Raw genomic sequence first — 17,392 nt, forward strand, 5'->3', positions numbered from 1 at the left:
CGCAGCCCGTACATATCCCCTCGCAACGCACGCACCCCTCCTGACTTGCCGCACCTCGTGTCCGAGCGAGCGAGCGAGAGAGAGAGAGAGAAGACGCGGGCGACGAGGCCGACGATAGTGTTACAGCGGACGACGACGACAACGTGGTGCGAGGATGTACGGCAAGAGAGAGAGAGAGAGAGAGAGAGAGAGAGAGAGAGAGAGAGAGAGAGAGAGAGAGAGAGAGAGAGGGAGAGACTGTCTAAAAGTCGCGCAGCTTGGCGTACTGAGTCGGGGCAAACTTGGCCTTGAGGTACTTGAGGACCCCGAGCGGCGCGGCCGAGATGGCGACGATGAGGGCGACGCGCCACACGAACCCGGTCGTGAGCACGAACGAGAGGTCTGGGCGGGGTCCATTGGCGAGGGTCAGGGTCGGTCGTCGACGAGAGTGCGCAAAGGGGCCAGGAAAGGGAGCGAGAGCGAGAGAGGCGACGCACCAAAGTACTCTGGGAGGAACAGGATCGAGACGACGTAGAGGGCGAGCGTGACGACCTCGCTGACGACCATGAGCGTGTGCCACGTCGTGATCTCGACGGCGACCATGACGAGCTCGTTGAGGACGAGGGCCGAGAACGAGATCGAGACAATGTTGAGGAACTCGGACTCGAACAGGATGAGCGACGCGAGCATGATGGCGCCGCCTGCCGTGCGTGCGTGCGAGGGGTGCGTCGAGAGTTAGTCGAGGGCGACGAGGAGAAGGAGGAGAGGAGAGAGAGAGAGAGGTGGGCGCACCCTGGTACAGCGAGATCATGAGCCACGTGAAGAACGTCTTGTACGACAGGCTGCGGCCCTGCGACACAGTGTACACGACCGCGTGAGCTCGGGACGACGAGACGAGGAGGGACAGGCACCGAGACGCACCTTGGTGAGCTCCTTGTACAGCTCTGGGTACAGGAGCGCCACGTCCTCGTTGACGTCGCGGTCGAGCACGAGCGAGAAGACGGGCAGCATCGTGTAGGCCGTCGCGTAGCCGACCATGAGCCACCCTTGATAGATGGCGATGGGCGAGCTGTGGCGAGCGACGAGGGGACCGGGAGACTGGGTCAGATCCCGGCTGGGACGGTCGAGGAGAAGCGGCACGGCGGGACGCACAAGTAGAACACGGCCGAGAAGACGGCTGCGCGACGACGAGGAAGAGAGGGAGAGAGAGAGAGGGGCGTGAGGATCGCCGCTCGTCGCCCGACGCACGGGCCTCGGCTCCTCTCGAGAGAAAAAGAGAGGGACGCACCCTGGATGACCGAGATGATCAAGCCGCGGTGGATGACGAACTGGGCGAGCTTGGCGCTGCGCTTGTACGAGTTGCGCCCGTGCCACACGAGGAGCTTGGTGAGGTAGCTGAACTGGTTGACGGAAAAGTCGGCCGCGAGCGACGCCTGACGACCTTCTTTGCCGACGATGCCGACGCCTGGAGGGGGTCGCACTCGTGAGTGCTCTCGCTCAGAAGTCGACGAGAGGGCAGAGAGAGGGAGGAAGAGGGCAGGGACGCACCGACGTCGGCCGCCTGGATCATCGACACGTCGTTGCCGCCGTCGCCGATGCAGCACACCCGCTTCTTGGTGTGCTCGCGGATCAAGCGGGCGACGTCGGCCTTTTGCGTCGGCGAGCACCGGCACGCGACGACGGCCGACAGCTGGGTCGACAGCTCGATAAAGTCCTGGCGGAAGTGCTCGATGCAGAGCTGCGCAGTGGGGGACGACGAGAGGGTGGGGCACGGCGACGAGGGTCATTGACGGCCGTCGCAGGAAGACAGAGGCCGAGAGGAGGGGAAGTTGGGCGCACCTGGAGCGACTCGCCGTCGATGACGAGGCAGCAGTCGAGCTTGGTCTGGAGGAACTCGAGCTCGTCTCGTGCTTGCGCCGGCGACTTGACTGCGGGGGAGCATTCTCGGTGTCAGGTCGTCGTCGCGAACAAGTGCAGGGAAGAGGGAAAGGAGGAGAGGTTGGACGTACGCTTGGCGATCTGGTGGATGTACTGGCCTCGCGAGACGAGCTTGGTCGAGATGGCGATGCAGGTCGCCGTCTCGATCTTGTCGCCGGTGAGCATCCAGATCTTGATGCCGGCGTTGCGCAAGAGCTCGATCGTCATCTTGACGTCCTCCTGGAGCTTGTCCTCGACGCCCGTGACGCCGAGCAGCTCGAGGTCGCGCTCGAGGTACTCGGCGACGACGCGCGCGCTCGCCGCCGTGCGGTCGCCGAGCGAGACGCGCGCGTCGCGGTACGCGCCGTCGAACGCGCGGTACGTCTCGTCCGACAGGCGCTTGCGCGCCATGACGAGCGTGCGCAGGCCCTCGCGCGCCATATTGCCGCACTCCTCCTCGAGCCAGTCGTTGTACGCGACGATGCGCGCCATGACGACGTCGGCGCCCTTCTGGTAGAACGTGATCTCGCCCGAGTGGCGGTCGCGCACGATGATGCCCATCCGCTTGGACTCGGACGTGAACGGGAACACCTCGAGGACGTCGAACGACAGGGTCTGGCCGGCCGACGAGCGCAGCGACATGGACGTGCGGTCGCGAGCCGACAGCGTGAGCCCGACCGACTCGGTGAAGCGCACGATGGCGACCTCGTCGGGCGATGACGCCTGGTACGTGATCGAGCCGTCGGCGTCGTCGACGACGGGCGTGACCTGCAGGGGCACGTGCGCAAGGTCAGTCGTCGTCTCGGCGGCGGCAGATTGAAGAAAAGCGAGAGAGTCGGACGCACGTTGTGGCACAGGCCGAGCGCGAGGACGACGTCCTTGACCCTCGAGCTCATGTCCCTCCTCCCTCGAGTCGCCGCGAGCGCGACGCCGGTCGTCAAGGTCGATGTCGCTGTGTGCGCCAGGGGCAAGGTCAGGAGTGGTCCACACGAGAGAGGGAGAGACGGCGAGAAATGGTGACGCACAGATAGGCTTGTCCTCGCCGAGTGCCGTCGCGAGCTGGTGCGCCACCTCGTCCATCGAGTCGACGCCGAACGACATGGTGCCGAGGTGCAGCTTCTTGAGCTCCATCTCGTTCTGGGTCAAGGTGCCCGTCTTGTCGCTTAGGAGGTACTCAATGCGGCCGAGCTCCTCGGGCAGCGTCGACGTGCGCACGATCGTGTCGGGGATCTCGGGGTCGTGCATGATCTGGTGCGCGTAGACCGTCTTGCCCATGTCGAGGTTGACGCGGAGCCTGCATGGGGCGCCAGAGTCAGTGAGCGGCCCGCAGAAAGGACCGAGAGGAGGAGAGAGGGGGGACGCACGAGATGGGGATGATGCTCGAGAACAGGATCAAAAACCGGAACACGTAGACCCACCAGTGCCCTCGGAACCCGTTGAGCGCGACGAGGATGACACTCAGGGCAAACGTGACGGCGCACAGGATCTTGGCGAGCCGGTTGATCTCGTGGTCGAGGAGCCCGACCTTGGTCCCGGGCTGGCTCGTGTTCATGACGGCGCGCGTCTCGCGGCCCGTGTAGACGACCATGCCGACGGCGGCACCGGCGGCGAGGACCGTGTTGGCCCACAGCATGTGCTCGGCCGTGAGCGGCTCGACCGGGTGGCTCGCGACGAGGTCGCCGTCGTCGGCGGCGTCGTCGTCGTGCGGCGCACCTCGCTCGAGCGAGGGGCCGCCTGCGCCCTCGCCCTCGCCGTCGTGCGCCGGTGGTGCGCGAGGCGGCGGCGTCGACCGCAGCGTGAGCGTGCCGACGAATGTGTGGATGTCCTTCGTCGGCGCGTCGGCGTACACCTCGCCGACGCACTCGAGGAGCTCGGCGTCGCCGGCGAGGCGCTGCGTGCGCTCGACAGCGACGCGCAGCTTCCAGTCGGTCTCGCCGTCGAGCTGGTCGGTGCGCACGAAACAGGTCCCGCTCGGGTCGCTGGTGCGCAGGAGCACCATGTCGGCCGGGACGCGGTCGTTCTTCTCGAGGTGGACGAGGTCACCGACGCGCAGGTTGGACGACGGCGTCGGCTTGAGCGGGGCCGACGAGGTCGACGACGACGAGGCGTGGTGCGAGTGCGGGGTCGAGCTCGACGACGAGTCGACGAGGCGGCTGTACAGGGCCGAGTTGGCCGAGCGGTCGCGCAGGTACCGCGTGTAGTCGTCGAACGCCTCCTTGCCGATCGTGACGAGGAGGACAAACGCGAGCGGGACGATGTAGGTCGCGAGGAAGCCTGCGGGTGACCAGGGTTCGTCAGTCTCGACGGTGCGGCGACCGAGGGAGACGGGGGAGGGACGCACCGATGCGGAGCGCAGGGACGAATTGCGACAGGGCGACGAGGAGGAAGTACAGGTTGTAGAAGAACTTGAACTGCTCGTACAGGACGAGCGGGAGAAAGGTCGCCACGTTGTACTTCTGGTTTTTGACAATGTTGGGCGGGAAGGGCGACTTCTTGCGCTTTTGTGCGGGCTCGTTGAGCGGGATCGTGCGGGGCCGAGTCGAGGGCGGCGTCGAGAGCGAGAAGAGGCGCTCGAGCGAGAAGCGCTTGCGCTTCTTCTTGGCCGCCGTCGGGTCGTGCCCGGCTCTCGGCGTGTCCTGCGGGTAGAGGGATGAAGAGTCAGGGACGTCGAGAGGAGTGAGAACAGGGAGAAGGGGAGCGCACCTTGATGCCGTCGTGGAGCAGGCCGATCTCCTCCTCCTCTGCGTCGAGCCCGGTCGTCCAGCCCTCGTCAAACTCGCCGTCGCTCTCGCCGCGCCCGCCGAGACCGGGAACCCGAGACCCGGCTCCTGCTCGTCCACCTCCTCGACGCGAGCCGCTGCCGGCGCCGCCGCCGAGCAAGCCGTCGGCCTCGCTCGCGGCGTCGTCGGTGGTGCCGGTCGCACCCGTGCGGGCCGTGCCGACGCTGCTCGGAGCGTAGGTGCGCCTGGTGGTCGCGGTCGACGTGGCCGAGCGTGGACCGCGCAGGTGGCTCATCGGGTTGCTGCCGGTGCGCTGGCGGGTCGCGAACCCGCTCGGGGCGAGTCCCGAGGTGGTCGGGCTGTCGGCGGTCGAACGCGACATGGCGGCGGCTGGTGCGGGGCTGCCGCTGAGGCGGAGGAGCGGGACGTCGGCTGGCGTGACTGGGCTGGGCGGGTTCGAGGGAGATGGCGGGGTTCGAGGCGGTGTCGAGGGTGAGGGGCGAGGGGCGGGCACCATGCCAGGGCGAGCGCGGTCGGTCAGGTGCACAAGTCGAGCAGTCGCAGCTGCTTGGTGCAGCACTGCACTTCGCTCGAGCGAGTGAGCGGGTGTGGTTCGAGGGCGAGAGCTTCCCGGGTCCTCCTCATCTCTCCGCTCCACGTCGCGAGCAGCTCTCGTCCGCCCGTGCTCCGGTGCATGGCTAGCTTGCTGCACCAGCTCAGAGCGCTGCGGTCCATCCGCACCCCAGTCCTACTCCCCGTCCCCGACAACGTCGCCAGCTCGTCGACCAGCCAACATCAACCGTTCCACCGCCTCGACGCCTGCGGCTTCGTCGTGTGCAAGCCCGACCTCGCACAGGTCCTGAGCGAACAGCTGTGCGGCGCGCTCGAGCAGCAGGCGGCTGGCTCCTGCCTTCCGGGCCGCACCGTCGACATGCTTCAGCTCGCGCTAGACGACTTCCACGACAAGGCGCCCCTGTCCGACTACCACGACGCCATGATCGCGCACAGTCATGTCGACCTCGTTCGAGCCCTCGAGGCCGTCGTGCCCGACCTCGATGTCCTCGTCGGCATCTCGCAGCAGCGCACGACCCGGGCCCTCGCCATACCGCAACGCGCCGTCCCTGCACACGATCCGCAAGGGTACGCTGTCGCGGCGCGCATCAAGCCAGACCTGACGCTCGCCCGCCAGTTTCGCCCGAGCCTGAGCGAGCAGGCCGTCGTCACGATCGAGGTCAAGACGCCGAGCGCGTCGGAGCCCGTGTCGGGCCTCTTTGCGCGCACGGCACAAGCCCTGCAGGACGGCGACGTCGTGCGGTGGAGTGAGCTCGAGGACGCCGACGTCCGCTCCGTCCTGAAGAAGGTGCGTCCCCTCCTCTTCTTGACGTGCGCCTTCTCATCTCGTCGTTGCTCACGTGCGCCTGGTCGGTCCTGCAGGAAATCGTCGCCGCCGTGTCGTACGGCCACAACATGTTCGTCCTGTCCGACCTGTACACCTACCTCGTCGGCGCCATCGTCTGGACCAGCACGGACCAGTACCACGTCGTCGTCTCGGGCCTCGAGCGCGTCTCGCCCGACCTACCCGACTCGAGCAATTTCCTCTTGACGCTCCTTGGCGCCTTCTACGACCAGCACCTCGCCCTCACGGCGGGGCTCGCTCTCGAGGTTCGACGGCTCGTCGACGCCGCCACCGCGAGCCAAGCACGGCGCGCGCCTGCTCGTGCGGTCGGCCCGTCTTTCGTCGCCGATAGCAACGCTCCACCAGCTCCTCGTCGCACTTCTCGAAACCAGTCAACGGTCAATGGCAGTACTCGGTGCGCCGGCTTGACCGAGCTGTTCTCGTCCAAGGTGCGCCTCTCTCCCTCGCTCCTCTCGGTCCGAGAGTGCGACTGACCCTTGACCCTGCAGATTCTCGTCTGCACCTACCCCGACGGCACCTCCTTCCGCGCTCGGCGTGTCCTCACCTCGCCCTCGCCCTCGCCCTCGCCGACGCCCTCGTCCGCGCGCACCCATTCGCCGACCTCGTCGCTCACCTCGAGCGCCTCCTCCACCTCCCTGCCCCCCAACCCTTCTCCGCGCTCATCTCCTGTGCGCCTCGCCCCGACATCCTGTCGCTCAACCGCCCGAATTCCATCACCCGACTACGCCCTCCCTATCCAGCTCGACTCGCTCGTCGGCGCCGGTCTCTCATCCTACGTCTACTCGTTCACGCTCGACAGCGTACCGTGCGTGGCCAAGGTCGCACGTCGCGGGCTCGACGCCGCGCACGCCGTCGAGCGCGAGATCTTCTGGTCGACGCGTCCAGACGTCGCTGCCCTCGCGCGCGACGACAACCTCGTCCTCGTCGAGGCGGTGTACGAGCGAGAGGGCGACGGGCGGCCCGTGCTGCTCATGCGCGACGGCGGGCGGGCGTTGGAGCGGTGGGAGGAGCTGGATCGCGAGCAAAGGTGCGTCACGAGCCGTTTCCCTTTCTCTTCCTCCCTCGCTCGAGCGGGAAAGCAAACTGACCCGTCGATGGCGACGCCGCCTTCTTCCTGTTGAGCAGCACCTCACTTGTCCTCTCGGTCCTGCGCCTGCACCAGCTCGCGCACCTCGTCCACGGAGACCTCGCGCCTCGCAACGTCGTCGTCCCGGTCCCGGTTCCCTCTTCCTCCTCGTCCCCAGCCTCGCCCTCGACTCGTCCCCCTCGCCCATCGCCGACGCCTCGCCTCATCGACCTCGGCCACGCCACCGAGCACGATCGGGCGTGCAAGGGCCGCGAGTGCGCCGAGGTGCGGCAACTCGTCGGCGAGCTCGCGCTCGAGCCGCTCGAGCTGGACGAGGTCGGGCGCAGGGCGGCGAGCGAGGGGCTAGTGTGGTAGACGGTGCAGGGTGTGCGGCTCTCTCTCTCTCTCTGTTGTTGCCATTCATCCTCGTCGTGCGTCTCTCGAGCGGGACCTTGTCGAGTCTCGAGCGAGCGAGCGAGCGAGCGCGCGCCGCACATCCCCTCCTCGAACGCCGCCGCCGCCGCCGTCCACCTGCGCGACTTGCTCGCCACGAGCTCTCGCGCACGAGTCTACACGTGCACCCTCGACGACGACGACGAGCCGTACGTCGTCAAGATCTCGCGCGGCGAGGGCGCCGACGAGCTCGAGCACGAGGCGCTTCTCCTCGCGCGCAGCGAGGTGCGAGCGCTCGGGGACGACGTCGCCCAAGCCGAGGCCGCCTTCTGCACGGCCGACGGCCGCATCATGCTCGTTGAGCGAGACGGCGGCGATGCGCTCGAGATGTGGGACGACCTGACGGAGCGGCAGCGGTGCGTCTCGCGTTCCTCTGCGTCTTTGCGGTCCTCGCCTCGCTGCCGCGAGCAGCTCTCGCCGCCTTGAAGGGCACGTGCACTGACCCTCTCGCCCTCGTGTACAGCACCTCACTCGTCCTCTCGGTCCTGCGCCTGCACCAGCTCGCGCACCTCGTTCACGGCGACCTCGCGCCGCGGAATGTCGTCGTCCCACCTCCGTCCTCCTCGCCCTCGTCGCCCTCGATCTCGCCCTCGACTCGTCCCCCTCGCCCATCGCCGACGCCCCGTCTCATCGACCTCGGCCATGCCGCCGAGCACGATCAGGCGTGCAAGGGCCGCGAGTGCGCCGAGGTGCGGCAACTCGTCGGCGAGCTCGCGCTCGAGCCGCTCGAACTGGACGAGGTCGGGCGCAGGGCGGCGAGCGAGGGGCTCTTGTGGTAGACGGAGGAGGGGTGTGCGGCTCTCTCTGTGCTGTTGCTATTTCATTCTCGTCGTGCGTTTCTCTCTCGAGCCACTTGCCCTCTGAGCCGGACCTTCTCGAGCCGACGAGCGAGCGAGCGAGCCGACGAGCGAGTTCAGGACGGGCACAGAGGGGGGGGGACAGACTCGACTGCACGACGACGACGACCTGTGCTACAGCTCGCGACCCGTCTCGTGCGGCGAGCGTGCTCAACCCGCCCTCCTGCTCGTCCTCCTCCTCGCGCCCGACGTACGGCCCTCTCTCGCTCCCTCCTCGTCGCCGACCGGGTCGAACACGATGTGCTCGATCTCGCGCATGACGAGCGGCGAGTAGCGCGTCGGGCGCATGAGCGCTGCGGGCGGCGGCGAGTCGCGGTTGGCGAGGTCAGCTTCGTGGGTCGCCGGGGCGAGCGACCGGTCCTGGCCGTGGCGGGGGAACGAGGAGATGGAGATGGAGAAAGAGAGAGAGAGAGAGAGAGAGAGAGAGAGAGAGAGAGAGAGAGAGAGAGAGAGAGAGAGAGAGAGAGAGAGAGAGAGAGAGAGAGAGAGAGAGAGAGGCGGACGCACTCGCGAGTGCCCCGAGGCCGCCCTCGTCCCGGCACAGGCGCAGCCTCGCCTCGCCGACGCCGATCCCGACGAGGAGGTTGCGCAGGAGGGTCGCCTGCGAGAAGGGGACGAGCGGGTCGCGTCCGCCGTGGATGAGGAGGAACCGAGGAGGGAGGAGGGACGGGAGAGGAGGTGTCGTGGTGGTGGCCGAGGAGGAAGAGAGGGACCGTGCGAGGAGGGGTGAGGCGGCGTAAAGGAGGTGCGACGGGCTGCGGGGCCGACCGTGGCTCATCAGTACTCGCAGCTACGGCAGGGACGAGGAGCAGGCTGATAGACAGGAGGAAAGAGAGAGCCCTGGACGCACCAGGCCTGGAGGATGTCCCTCTCGTCGTCGTGGCAGAACCTCGCCATGTTGCTCACTGCGTGCTCGTGAACCGTCGTCAGTGCTCCTCCCCGGACCAAGAAGAGAGAGAGAGAAGGACGCACCGTCGCCCGCGCCCCACCCCTCGAGCCACCTGCCCTGCTTCACGACGTCGTACGTCCCACCGACGAGCACGACGCCCTGAACCCGGAGCCGCCCACCTCCTCTCCTCCTCGGCAGCGCAAAGCTCGCGAGCGCCTCGCCGCCGTACTCGGGCTCGTCCTCGACGACAACGACGCCGTCTTGGGCGCCGCCGGAAGAGGGCGCGAGCGTCCACAGGCGGCAGGCGCGCACGCCCGAGGGGACGTCGCGTGCTGCGAGCGCGGTCGGACGGCGCGTGCCGGTGTCGGCTGAAGCGATGGCGGCGTCGAGGTCGAAGCTGGACGAGGAACGCGAGGAGGACGAAGACGAGGGGGAAGGAGGTTGGCGAGTCGGGCTCGCCGGCGAGGACGACGAGTGACGGTCGCTGTCGGTCTGGCGGTCGGTGTGCGAGGACGAGGGCGCGATAGAGGTGTCGCGAGGGAGGAGGACGGGGACGTAGTCGGCCGACGAGCTGCGCACGGGCTTCTAGTCAGTCGCCTTCCGGACGGGCGACAACGACGGGCCCGATCGAGCTGTGGCTGAGGACGCACCTCTCTCCTCGCCGCCGCGGCGTACCGCCACCACTCGACGTCGCCCCGTCGTCGACACCGAGCTGCGCCCGCTCGACCTCTGCCCTCGCCACGTCGCCGTCGTCCGCCCCCTCCTCCTCCTTCTCCTCGTCCGCCGCGCCGAGCAGCGCCTCTCGCGCGCACACGATGGCGCTCTGCACCAGAGTGAGCTGTTGCACAGGGAAGAAAACGAGAGAAAGTCAGGGTCGTCCGCCTCGTCGAGCCGGAATGCGCGATCGAGAGAGAGAGGGAGAGCGGAACCCGCGCGACGCACCAAGCCGACATGCGCCCCGGCGCCGTACCCGAGCACCGTGCACCTCTCAGCATCTGCGCCGTACGCCCCGGCATGCTCTGCGACCCACTCGAGCGCGGCCCTCGTTTCGCCGACGGCGCGCTCGATGCCGACCACGCCTTGTCCGGCTGCGCCGTGGCCCTGCGCGCCCGAGAGCGACGGCACGACGACGAGGGCACCGGTGGGGCCGAGGCGCGCGAGGCGGTGCGCGATGAGCGGCGAGGGAAAGGTGCGCGAGAGGGACAGGAGGCGGTACGACGGCGACGGGAGGACAACGACGACCGGTGCCAGCTCGCTCGCCGCGGCGCCGTCGTCGCCGTCGTCGCGCTCTCCGCGCCTCGCCCGCCGCGGCTGCGGCAAGTAGACGTCGAGCCTGAGGCTGCTTGCGCCGTCTGGGCCCTCGGCATAGGCGATGTTCTCGCGGATGATGCCGTGCGCGTCGCGCCCGCCGACGAGGAGGACGCGCCTGGTGAGGGTCTCGAGGGCGAGGGCGAAGATGGACGAGGCGTAGGCGTCGTGCAGGACGAGGAGGACCCAGTGCAGGAGGCGCAAGTTGGCGAGTGGGGACAAGAGGCGCACGCGCGGGACGAGGGGCGGGTTGGGCGAGTCGGGCTGCGCGAGGACGAGGTGGAGGGTGGCGGGGAGGACCAAGACTGTGTAGGGCGTCGAGCGAGTCAGACTAGCGCGCTCGACGTGTGCGCGAGGGAGGTGTGGACGCACAGAGCGAGGCGGTGCACGACAGGAGGGTCGGGAAGCTGACGAGGCCGACGACGGGTACCTGTGGGCGTGAGAGCGGTCAGCACGTCCTCCCTACCATGCATACGCTCTGTGCGGCCCCTCCCAAGAGGAGCCGGGGTGGGGCGAGACGGCGTTGAGCGAGGGGTGCTCACCAGAGTCGCGAGGGCGAGGACCGGCCACGCGACGAGGAGCGCGAGGGCAACGGGCACGAGTACGGCGATGCACGGAGCGCGTAGTGGCGAGGTGCGCGGGCGCGGCTGGGCCATGCTGGACGCGAGAGGCTCGGAGGCGCTCAGGTGCGAGGACGAGGAGGCAGACGGCGTGTGCGGCGAGGGTGCGGTGGGTGTCGGGCGCGTCGAGAGATGTGCTGATGGCTGCACGCACCAAGTCGTCGGCTGGACTGGGGCGTGGCGAGCTTGGGGCGAGGTCGAGGGAAGAGACGCGACCAGGCCAAGCATGCTCATCTCGCTCGCGACCCTCCCTCATCTCGCTCTCTCACGCTTGTTCAAGCATCTCGGCGAGGCTCCCAGTCTCTCTCGCACAAACTCCAGAGCACAGCGACTCTCTTGGACCTGCCCGCCGTCCCCGCTGCTCGGCACTCGCGACGCAAGCTCGTCTCGAGGTTGGTTGCAACCCGCTGTCGTCGGCCCTCTGCGCCCGCTCACAGCTCCATGTCGTCGTCGTCGACGCCCCCTCGCCCTCCTCCTGCCGTCCCGCCCGCGTTGCCGAGCCCGGGGAAGAGCGCGCCGAGTGTCTGCTGCGGCGCGGCGAGCGACGCGGCCCATGTCCGGACCGCCTGCGAGCGCGAGAGGGGCGAGGGGCGAGAGACAAGAGTCAGTACCTCGCAGACGTCGAGGGGAGAGAGAGGGGGGGCGAGAGAGAGAGAGAGAGAGAGAGAGAGAGAGGGAGAGGGAGAGAGAAGCAGGGACGCACCTCATCCATGGCGCCCTGGACCACTTTTGCGCCCTCGACACCCCACCTGAGCATCTCCTCGAACCTGCCGACGGCGACCCTCGTCTCCAAGCTCGCGAGCGTCACCTTGCCGCTCCTCGGGAGGACGGCGACGGTCAAGCTCGGCAGGCCTTGCTCCTCGGCCGTGACGAGGTCGAGCAAGGTGGTCGAGCCCGACCCGTGCGCGTTGGGCGCGTTGGAGAACTGCGGCGACGGGGTCGAGAGGTCGAAGGGCGGGATTTGCGGCGGGCCCGAGGGCGGGAGGGACGGGTACGACGCGAGCGAGAGGGCGCAGACATAGTCGGACAGCGGGAGGCCGGCGCTGATGAGGGCGAGACAGGTCGCGTTGATGGCGGCTTGCAGGACGGCTGTGATGGCGGGAGACGCAGGTCAGTCGGTTGCCTCTCTGCTCGAGGAGATGCGCGCGCTCGAGAGGGGAAAGGGGGGACGCACAGCCGTCGTTTTCGAGGACCTGGAGGTAGATGTCGATGCTCGATCGCGGGTACAGGTGCAACAGGAGGACGTTGTCGAACGTGTTCTTGACGGCTGCGGCGAGCTCGATCGTCTTGCGGTCCTTGCCGCCCCTGCGCAGGCCGCCTTCTGCACCCGCGGACGAGGACGACGACGACGAGCCCTGCTGCTGCTGCTGGACGCGCTCGCTCCAGGCGGCGACGCCGACCTCGACGTTGACCTGACCGCGGTCGCCCTTTTGTGCGCCGCCTGCTGCTGCGCCGACGCCGCCTCCTGCGCCCTGACCGGTGCCGGTCGAGGACCAAGGGCCGGTGCGCTGCTGCTCGCGAGGCCCAAAGACGGCGGCGGCGACGGTGGTCAAGCCATGTTGAGCTTGTGCGTAGCCGTCTGCGGCAGCTGGAGGTGCGGTGGGCGAGTACGAGGTCGAGGCGGTCGGGGGCGAGGGGAGGATGGTGAAGGCGAGGTCGCGCAGTTCGAGCGGGAGGCGCGAGTCGAGTCGGAGCGCTGACGGGGTCAACAACTGGGTGCGCGACTGCATGGCCTTGTCGGAGCTGGCCTGGGCGGGGTGACGAGCGAGCTGATGAGGACCTCGAGCTCTCTCTCTCCTGGACTTGCTCTGAGCCGTCGACCCTCGCTCGTCTCTCTCTGCCAGACTCGACTGGGCATCGCCTCGCACTAGAGCAACAGAGCCACAGCTCCCACTTGGACCACCCAGCCGCTTGCACCATGTGAGCGCCCTCGTCCTCCCTTCATCTCTCATCTCTCCAACCTCGACTCACCCTCTCGCGGCACCCTCCAGGGCCTCGATCCCGGTCCTCCGCGTCCAGGCCAAGAGCTCGCCTCAGCCCATCGCCGTCGTCGCCTTTGCCTACTCGCTCCCGCCCGCCGCCCTCAAGCTCGAGTGGGTCCACTCGCTCCCCGCCGACGCCAACGGCGCAAACTGCCAGCTCGACATCAACAACAAGTCCGTCTACGGCACCACCGACGTCCTCAAGGCCCTCGCAGACCAACACGCCGGCGACGGCGCCCTCGGCTCCGACAGCGCCCAGTCGACCGACATCCTCAAGCTCCTCCTCCTCCCGCCCGCGTTCCCCCCGACTTTCCCGACCGCGACCGCCTTCCTCGCCTCGCTCGAGCAGCGCTTGACCCTGCGCACCTACGCCGCCGCCAACCGCCCGACCGTCGCCGACTATGCCCTCTTTGGCGCACTCAAGACCAACACGATCGCCCAGACCCTCCTCGCCAAGGCGCCCCACACCCACCGGTGGTACAACCACGTCGCTCAACTCGCTCCGGTCGCCAAGGCCCTCGTCGACGTGCCCGCCCAGGCCAAGGTCAAGCCCGCTGCCGCCCCCAAGGCCGCCGCCGCCGCCGCCGCCGAGGACGACGCCGCCGGCGGCAAGGCCAACTCGACGTTCGAGCTCGGCCTGCCCAACGCCATCAAGGGCCACGTCGTGACCCGTCTCCCGCCCGAGCCGAGCGGCTACCTCCACATCGGTCACGCCAAGGCGGCCGTCCTGAACCAGTACTTTGCGCGCATGTACGACGGCAAGTTCCTCGTCCGCTTCGACGACACCAACCCGAGCAAGGAAAAGGCCGAGTTTGAGCAGAGCATCATCGAGGACCTCGCCCTCCTCGGCATCAAGGCCGACGCGACGAGCTACACGAGCGACTACTTTGACCAGCTGCAGCAGTACTGCGTCGAGATGATCAAGCGCGGCAAGGCCTACGCCGACGACACCGAGCAGGAGACGGTGCGTCCCCTGTTCCCTCCTCGTGCGGACCCCCTTAGAGATCCTCGTCGACTGACCCACGCTCCGGCGCCCCCCCTCGCAGATGCGCGCGCAGCGCATGGACGGCATCGCGTCGGCGCGCCGGGACCTGTCGGCCGACGAGTCGCTCGCGCGCTTTGCCGAGATGGCGACGGCCTCGCCCGAGGGCAAGCGGTGGTGCATCCGCGCGCGCATGTCGGTCGACGACCCCAACAAGGCCCTGCGCGACCCCGTCATCTACCGCGTCAACGACCTGCCGCACCACCGCACCGGGTCCAAGTGGAAAATGTACCCGACGTACGATTTCGCGTGCCCGGTCGTCGACTCGCTCGAGGGCGTCACGCACGCGCTGCGCACCAACGAGTACCGCGACCGCAACCCGCAGTACCAGTGGATGCTCGACGCCCTCGGCCTGCGCAAGGTCGACGTGTGGGACTTTGGGCGCCTCGCGTTCGTCTACACGCTCCTCAGCAAGCGCAAGCTCAAGTGGTTCGTCGAGCAGGGCCACGTCTCGGGCTGGGACGACCCGAGGTTCCCGACCGTCCGCGGTGCGTCCCCTCTCCCTCTCCCTCCCTCTCTCTTCTCTCGAGCGACGATACTGACAAACCCTCGTCCCTCGTCCCGCCCCGCAGGTATCCGCCGTCGCGGCATGACGGTCGAGGCCATCACGCAGTTCATGCTGCAGCAGGGCCCGTCGCAGGCCTTCCTCAACCTCGAGTGGGACTCGATCTGGAACACCAACAAGCGCGTCATCGACCCTGTCGCGCCGAGGCATGTCGCGCTCGCGACCGAGGGCCTGTGCGTCGGCTCGTCTCCCTCCTCTTTCCCCTCCCTCTTTCCCCTCCCCTCTTTCCCCTCGCCTTTTAACCTCGCACTCTCGACTCTCTCGCACCTCCCCCTACATCGACGGCCGACGAGCGAGACGAGTAAGGGGCCGGCGAACTGACCAACCCTCGCGCGCACCCGCAGCGTCCCCGTCACGGTCCTCGGCGGCGAGGGCAAGCCCGCCCCGGGCCAGGTCGAGCTCAAGGACGTGCCCAGGCACAAGAAGAACCCGGACGTCGGCACCAAGAAGACGTGCTACGCCGACAAGGTCTTTGTCGAGCAGGCCGACGCGGCGACGTTTGCCCAGGACGAGGAGGTGCGTCGCCCCCCTCTTTCCCTTTCTCTCCCTCCCTCTCTCCCCCGGGCCCTCGTACCCTCTTGATCGGGTCGAGCTCACGCTTGCGCGACTCGCGCAGGTCACGCTCATGGACTGGGGCAACGCCATCGTGCGCACGATCGAGCGCGACCCGGCGTCGGGCCTCGTCACGGCGCTCGGCGTCGACCTGAACCTGTCGGGCGACTTCAAGAAGACCAAGAAGAAGGTGACGTGGCTCGCGGGCCCAAAGGCGCCGAGCGACGCCCGGGACCTCGTCAAGTGCACCTTGCTCGACTACGACTACCTCATCACCAAGAAGAAGCTCGAGGAGGACGACAGCGTCGAGGCGCTCCTCACGCCCCAGACCGAGTTCCGGTGCGTCCCCCTTTCTCTCTCTCTCTCTCTCTTCACCCTCGACGTCGGCGTCGACAGCCCTCGTCGATGCCGCCCTCGCCGACACGATCGACCGACCGACTGACCCGCTCTCTTCGTCCACTCGTCGCAGCACGTCGGCCGTCGCCGACCACAACGTCGCGTCGCTCGCCAAGGGCTCGATCATCCAGTTTGAGCGCAAGGGCTTCTACATCGTCGACCGCGCGTTCGACTCGTCCAAGCCCGACGAGGCCGTCGAGCTCATCCTCATCCCCGACGGCAAGGCGAGCAGCATCGCGCTCAAGTACCAGCCGCCGGCCGCTCCCGCCTCGCAGGACAACAAGAAGGCCAAGGGCGCCAAGTCGGCGGCGCCGGCAAAGGACAAGGTCGCCGCCGCCGCGGCGGCGCAGGGCAAGAAGGCGGCGCCGGCCAAGAAGGGCGGCAAGCTGCCTGACGTGGCTCCGGCCGAGGCGGTCGAGACGGTACTCCTGAGCGAGGGCGAGCAGGGCTACGAGATCCCGGTCAAGGTGCGTCCTCGCTCCCTCTCTCTCTCCCGGTCCCTCGTCCCGCTCTGCGCGACGTAAGCTCACACCCTCCCTGTCCCTCCCTCGTGCGACAGACCAAGATGTACGGTGTGCCCAACCTGCACGCCGACGCGGCGAGCAACGTGTTCGTCAAGCACAACATGTACGACGTGCCGCCGATCAACGAGTAGAGCCGCTGTCTCTCTCCTGCTGCCACGCCCGCCATGCAACACAAGGGCTTTCGTATCCTCGACGTTCTGCGGTGGACCGAGTCGGCGAGAGGGACCGGGCTCGAGGAGCTGAGGCGCGAGAGCGCACGAGCGAAGGACGAGGAGCGAAAGCGAGAGAGAGCACGCGCCGTCGCGAGGGAGCCGAGAGTGACCCGCACGTTGTGCTCGACGAGCTGTACATACTGCAGGTCTAGCGAGCAGTCTCTAACGGAAAGAGAGCGTGCGTGCGAGGCGGTGCACTCTGGCTCGGCTGAGCTCGAGGACCGGCGGGTGTGCGTCGACTTGGCCGCCGACAGCCAGCTCGCTCGCTTCCTGCGACTCGCTACTGCCACCAAGCTCCGCCAAGCAGCTCCCAGGACCGTCCAGCAACTCGTGCGGCTCTGCGACGCGACCGCACCACCTCGAGCTCGTCTCATCGCCAACCCCGTCCTCTTCGCCTCGCCGCGCCCACCACACGGTCCCGAGACCCGCCAGACTAGCCCGCACCGCCGTATCAGCACTTTCGCTACTTGACGAGCCGCCAGCCACCACCCGTCACCCCCTTCCCACCCCATCTCTCCTTTCCCCCCTCGCTCCCTCATGGCCGCCGAGTTCGGCACCTGGCAGCCCGCCCCGGGCGAGTCGCCCGCCGACCGCGAGAAGCGCCTCAAGCGCGAGAAGCGCGCCGCAGCACTCGCCGCCGCCGCCGCACCTCCCGCACCCGCACCCGCACCCGCACCCGCCGCACCCGCGCCAACCTCGTTCGCCGCCATCCCGCGCTCGGCCAAGGAGGAGTACGACGGCTGGCGTCCGGCCGAGGGCGAGACGCCTGCCGAGCGTGAGAAGCGGCTCAAGCGCGAGAAGCGCGCCGCCATGCTCGCGGCGCAGGGCGGCGGCGGCGGGCAGCCGGCGGCGCAGGGTCCGGGCCAGGGCTACGGCGCGCCGCAGCAGCAGCG

At 68.3% G+C, this 17,392-nt stretch overlaps 5 protein-coding genes across 5 annotated transcripts; 2 read left to right on the plus strand and 3 right to left on the minus strand.

Moving 5' to 3' along the window:
• Positions 1–218: 218 nt before the first annotated feature.
• RHOBADRAFT_56295 (uncharacterized protein) lies at positions 219–5,133 on the minus strand (the record flags this gene model as incomplete). Its single annotated transcript, XM_018418278.1, has 14 exons — positions 219–381; positions 477–680; positions 772–829; positions 901–1,048; positions 1,132–1,156; positions 1,268–1,444; positions 1,528–1,717; positions 1,819–1,907; positions 1,989–2,664; positions 2,742–2,848; positions 2,922–3,190; positions 3,261–4,170; positions 4,238–4,532; positions 4,600–5,133. The coding sequence occupies 14 exons, from the start codon at positions 5,131–5,133 to the stop codon at positions 242–244; spliced, it is 3,822 nt and encodes a 1,273-aa protein (XP_018267965.1). The 3' UTR covers positions 219–241.
• A 177-nt stretch (positions 5,134–5,310) lies between these two features.
• RHOBADRAFT_56296 (uncharacterized protein) lies at positions 5,311–8,378 on the plus strand (the record flags this gene model as incomplete). Its single annotated transcript, XM_018418279.1, has 7 exons — positions 5,311–5,976; positions 6,051–6,461; positions 6,522–6,701; positions 6,774–7,060; positions 7,159–7,470; positions 7,567–7,908; positions 8,016–8,378. 7 exons carry the CDS (start codon positions 5,311–5,313, stop codon positions 8,329–8,331), a joined length of 2,514 nt encoding a protein of 837 aa, XP_018267966.1. The 3' UTR covers positions 8,332–8,378.
• Positions 8,379–8,484: 106 nt separating this feature from the next.
• On the minus strand, positions 8,485–11,262 carry RHOBADRAFT_56297 (uncharacterized protein; the record flags this gene model as incomplete). The annotated part of the gene is made up of 8 exons (XM_018418280.1): positions 8,485–8,702; positions 8,917–9,164; positions 9,260–9,314; positions 9,382–9,869; positions 9,949–10,136; positions 10,241–10,911; positions 10,979–11,036; positions 11,149–11,262. The coding sequence occupies 8 exons, from the start codon at positions 11,260–11,262 to the stop codon at positions 8,560–8,562; spliced, it is 1,965 nt and encodes a 654-aa protein (XP_018267967.1). The 3' UTR covers positions 8,485–8,559.
• Positions 11,263–11,606: 344 nt separating this feature from the next.
• On the minus strand, positions 11,607–12,956 carry RHOBADRAFT_56298 (uncharacterized protein; the record flags this gene model as incomplete). Its single annotated transcript, XM_018418281.1, has 3 exons — positions 11,607–11,792; positions 11,930–12,315; positions 12,401–12,956. 3 exons carry the CDS (start codon positions 12,954–12,956, stop codon positions 11,658–11,660), a joined length of 1,077 nt encoding a protein of 358 aa, XP_018267968.1. The 3' UTR covers positions 11,607–11,657.
• Positions 12,957–12,998: 42 nt separating this feature from the next.
• Positions 12,999–16,481, plus strand: RHOBADRAFT_56299 (uncharacterized protein; the record flags this gene model as incomplete). The annotated part of the gene is made up of 9 exons (XM_018418282.1): positions 12,999–13,041; positions 13,134–13,146; positions 13,218–14,172; positions 14,255–14,738; positions 14,823–14,988; positions 15,160–15,331; positions 15,432–15,706; positions 15,837–16,230; positions 16,323–16,481. 9 exons carry the CDS (start codon positions 12,999–13,001, stop codon positions 16,416–16,418), a joined length of 2,598 nt encoding a protein of 865 aa, XP_018267969.1. The 3' UTR covers positions 16,419–16,481.
• Positions 16,482–17,392: the final 911 nt, after the last annotated feature.

Source organism: Rhodotorula graminis (genome assembly GCF_001329695.1).
Source record: "Rhodotorula graminis WP1 unplaced genomic scaffold RHOBAscaffold_18, whole genome shotgun sequence".
Classification (NCBI taxonomy): domain Eukaryota; kingdom Fungi; phylum Basidiomycota; class Microbotryomycetes; order Sporidiobolales; family Sporidiobolaceae; genus Rhodotorula; species Rhodotorula graminis.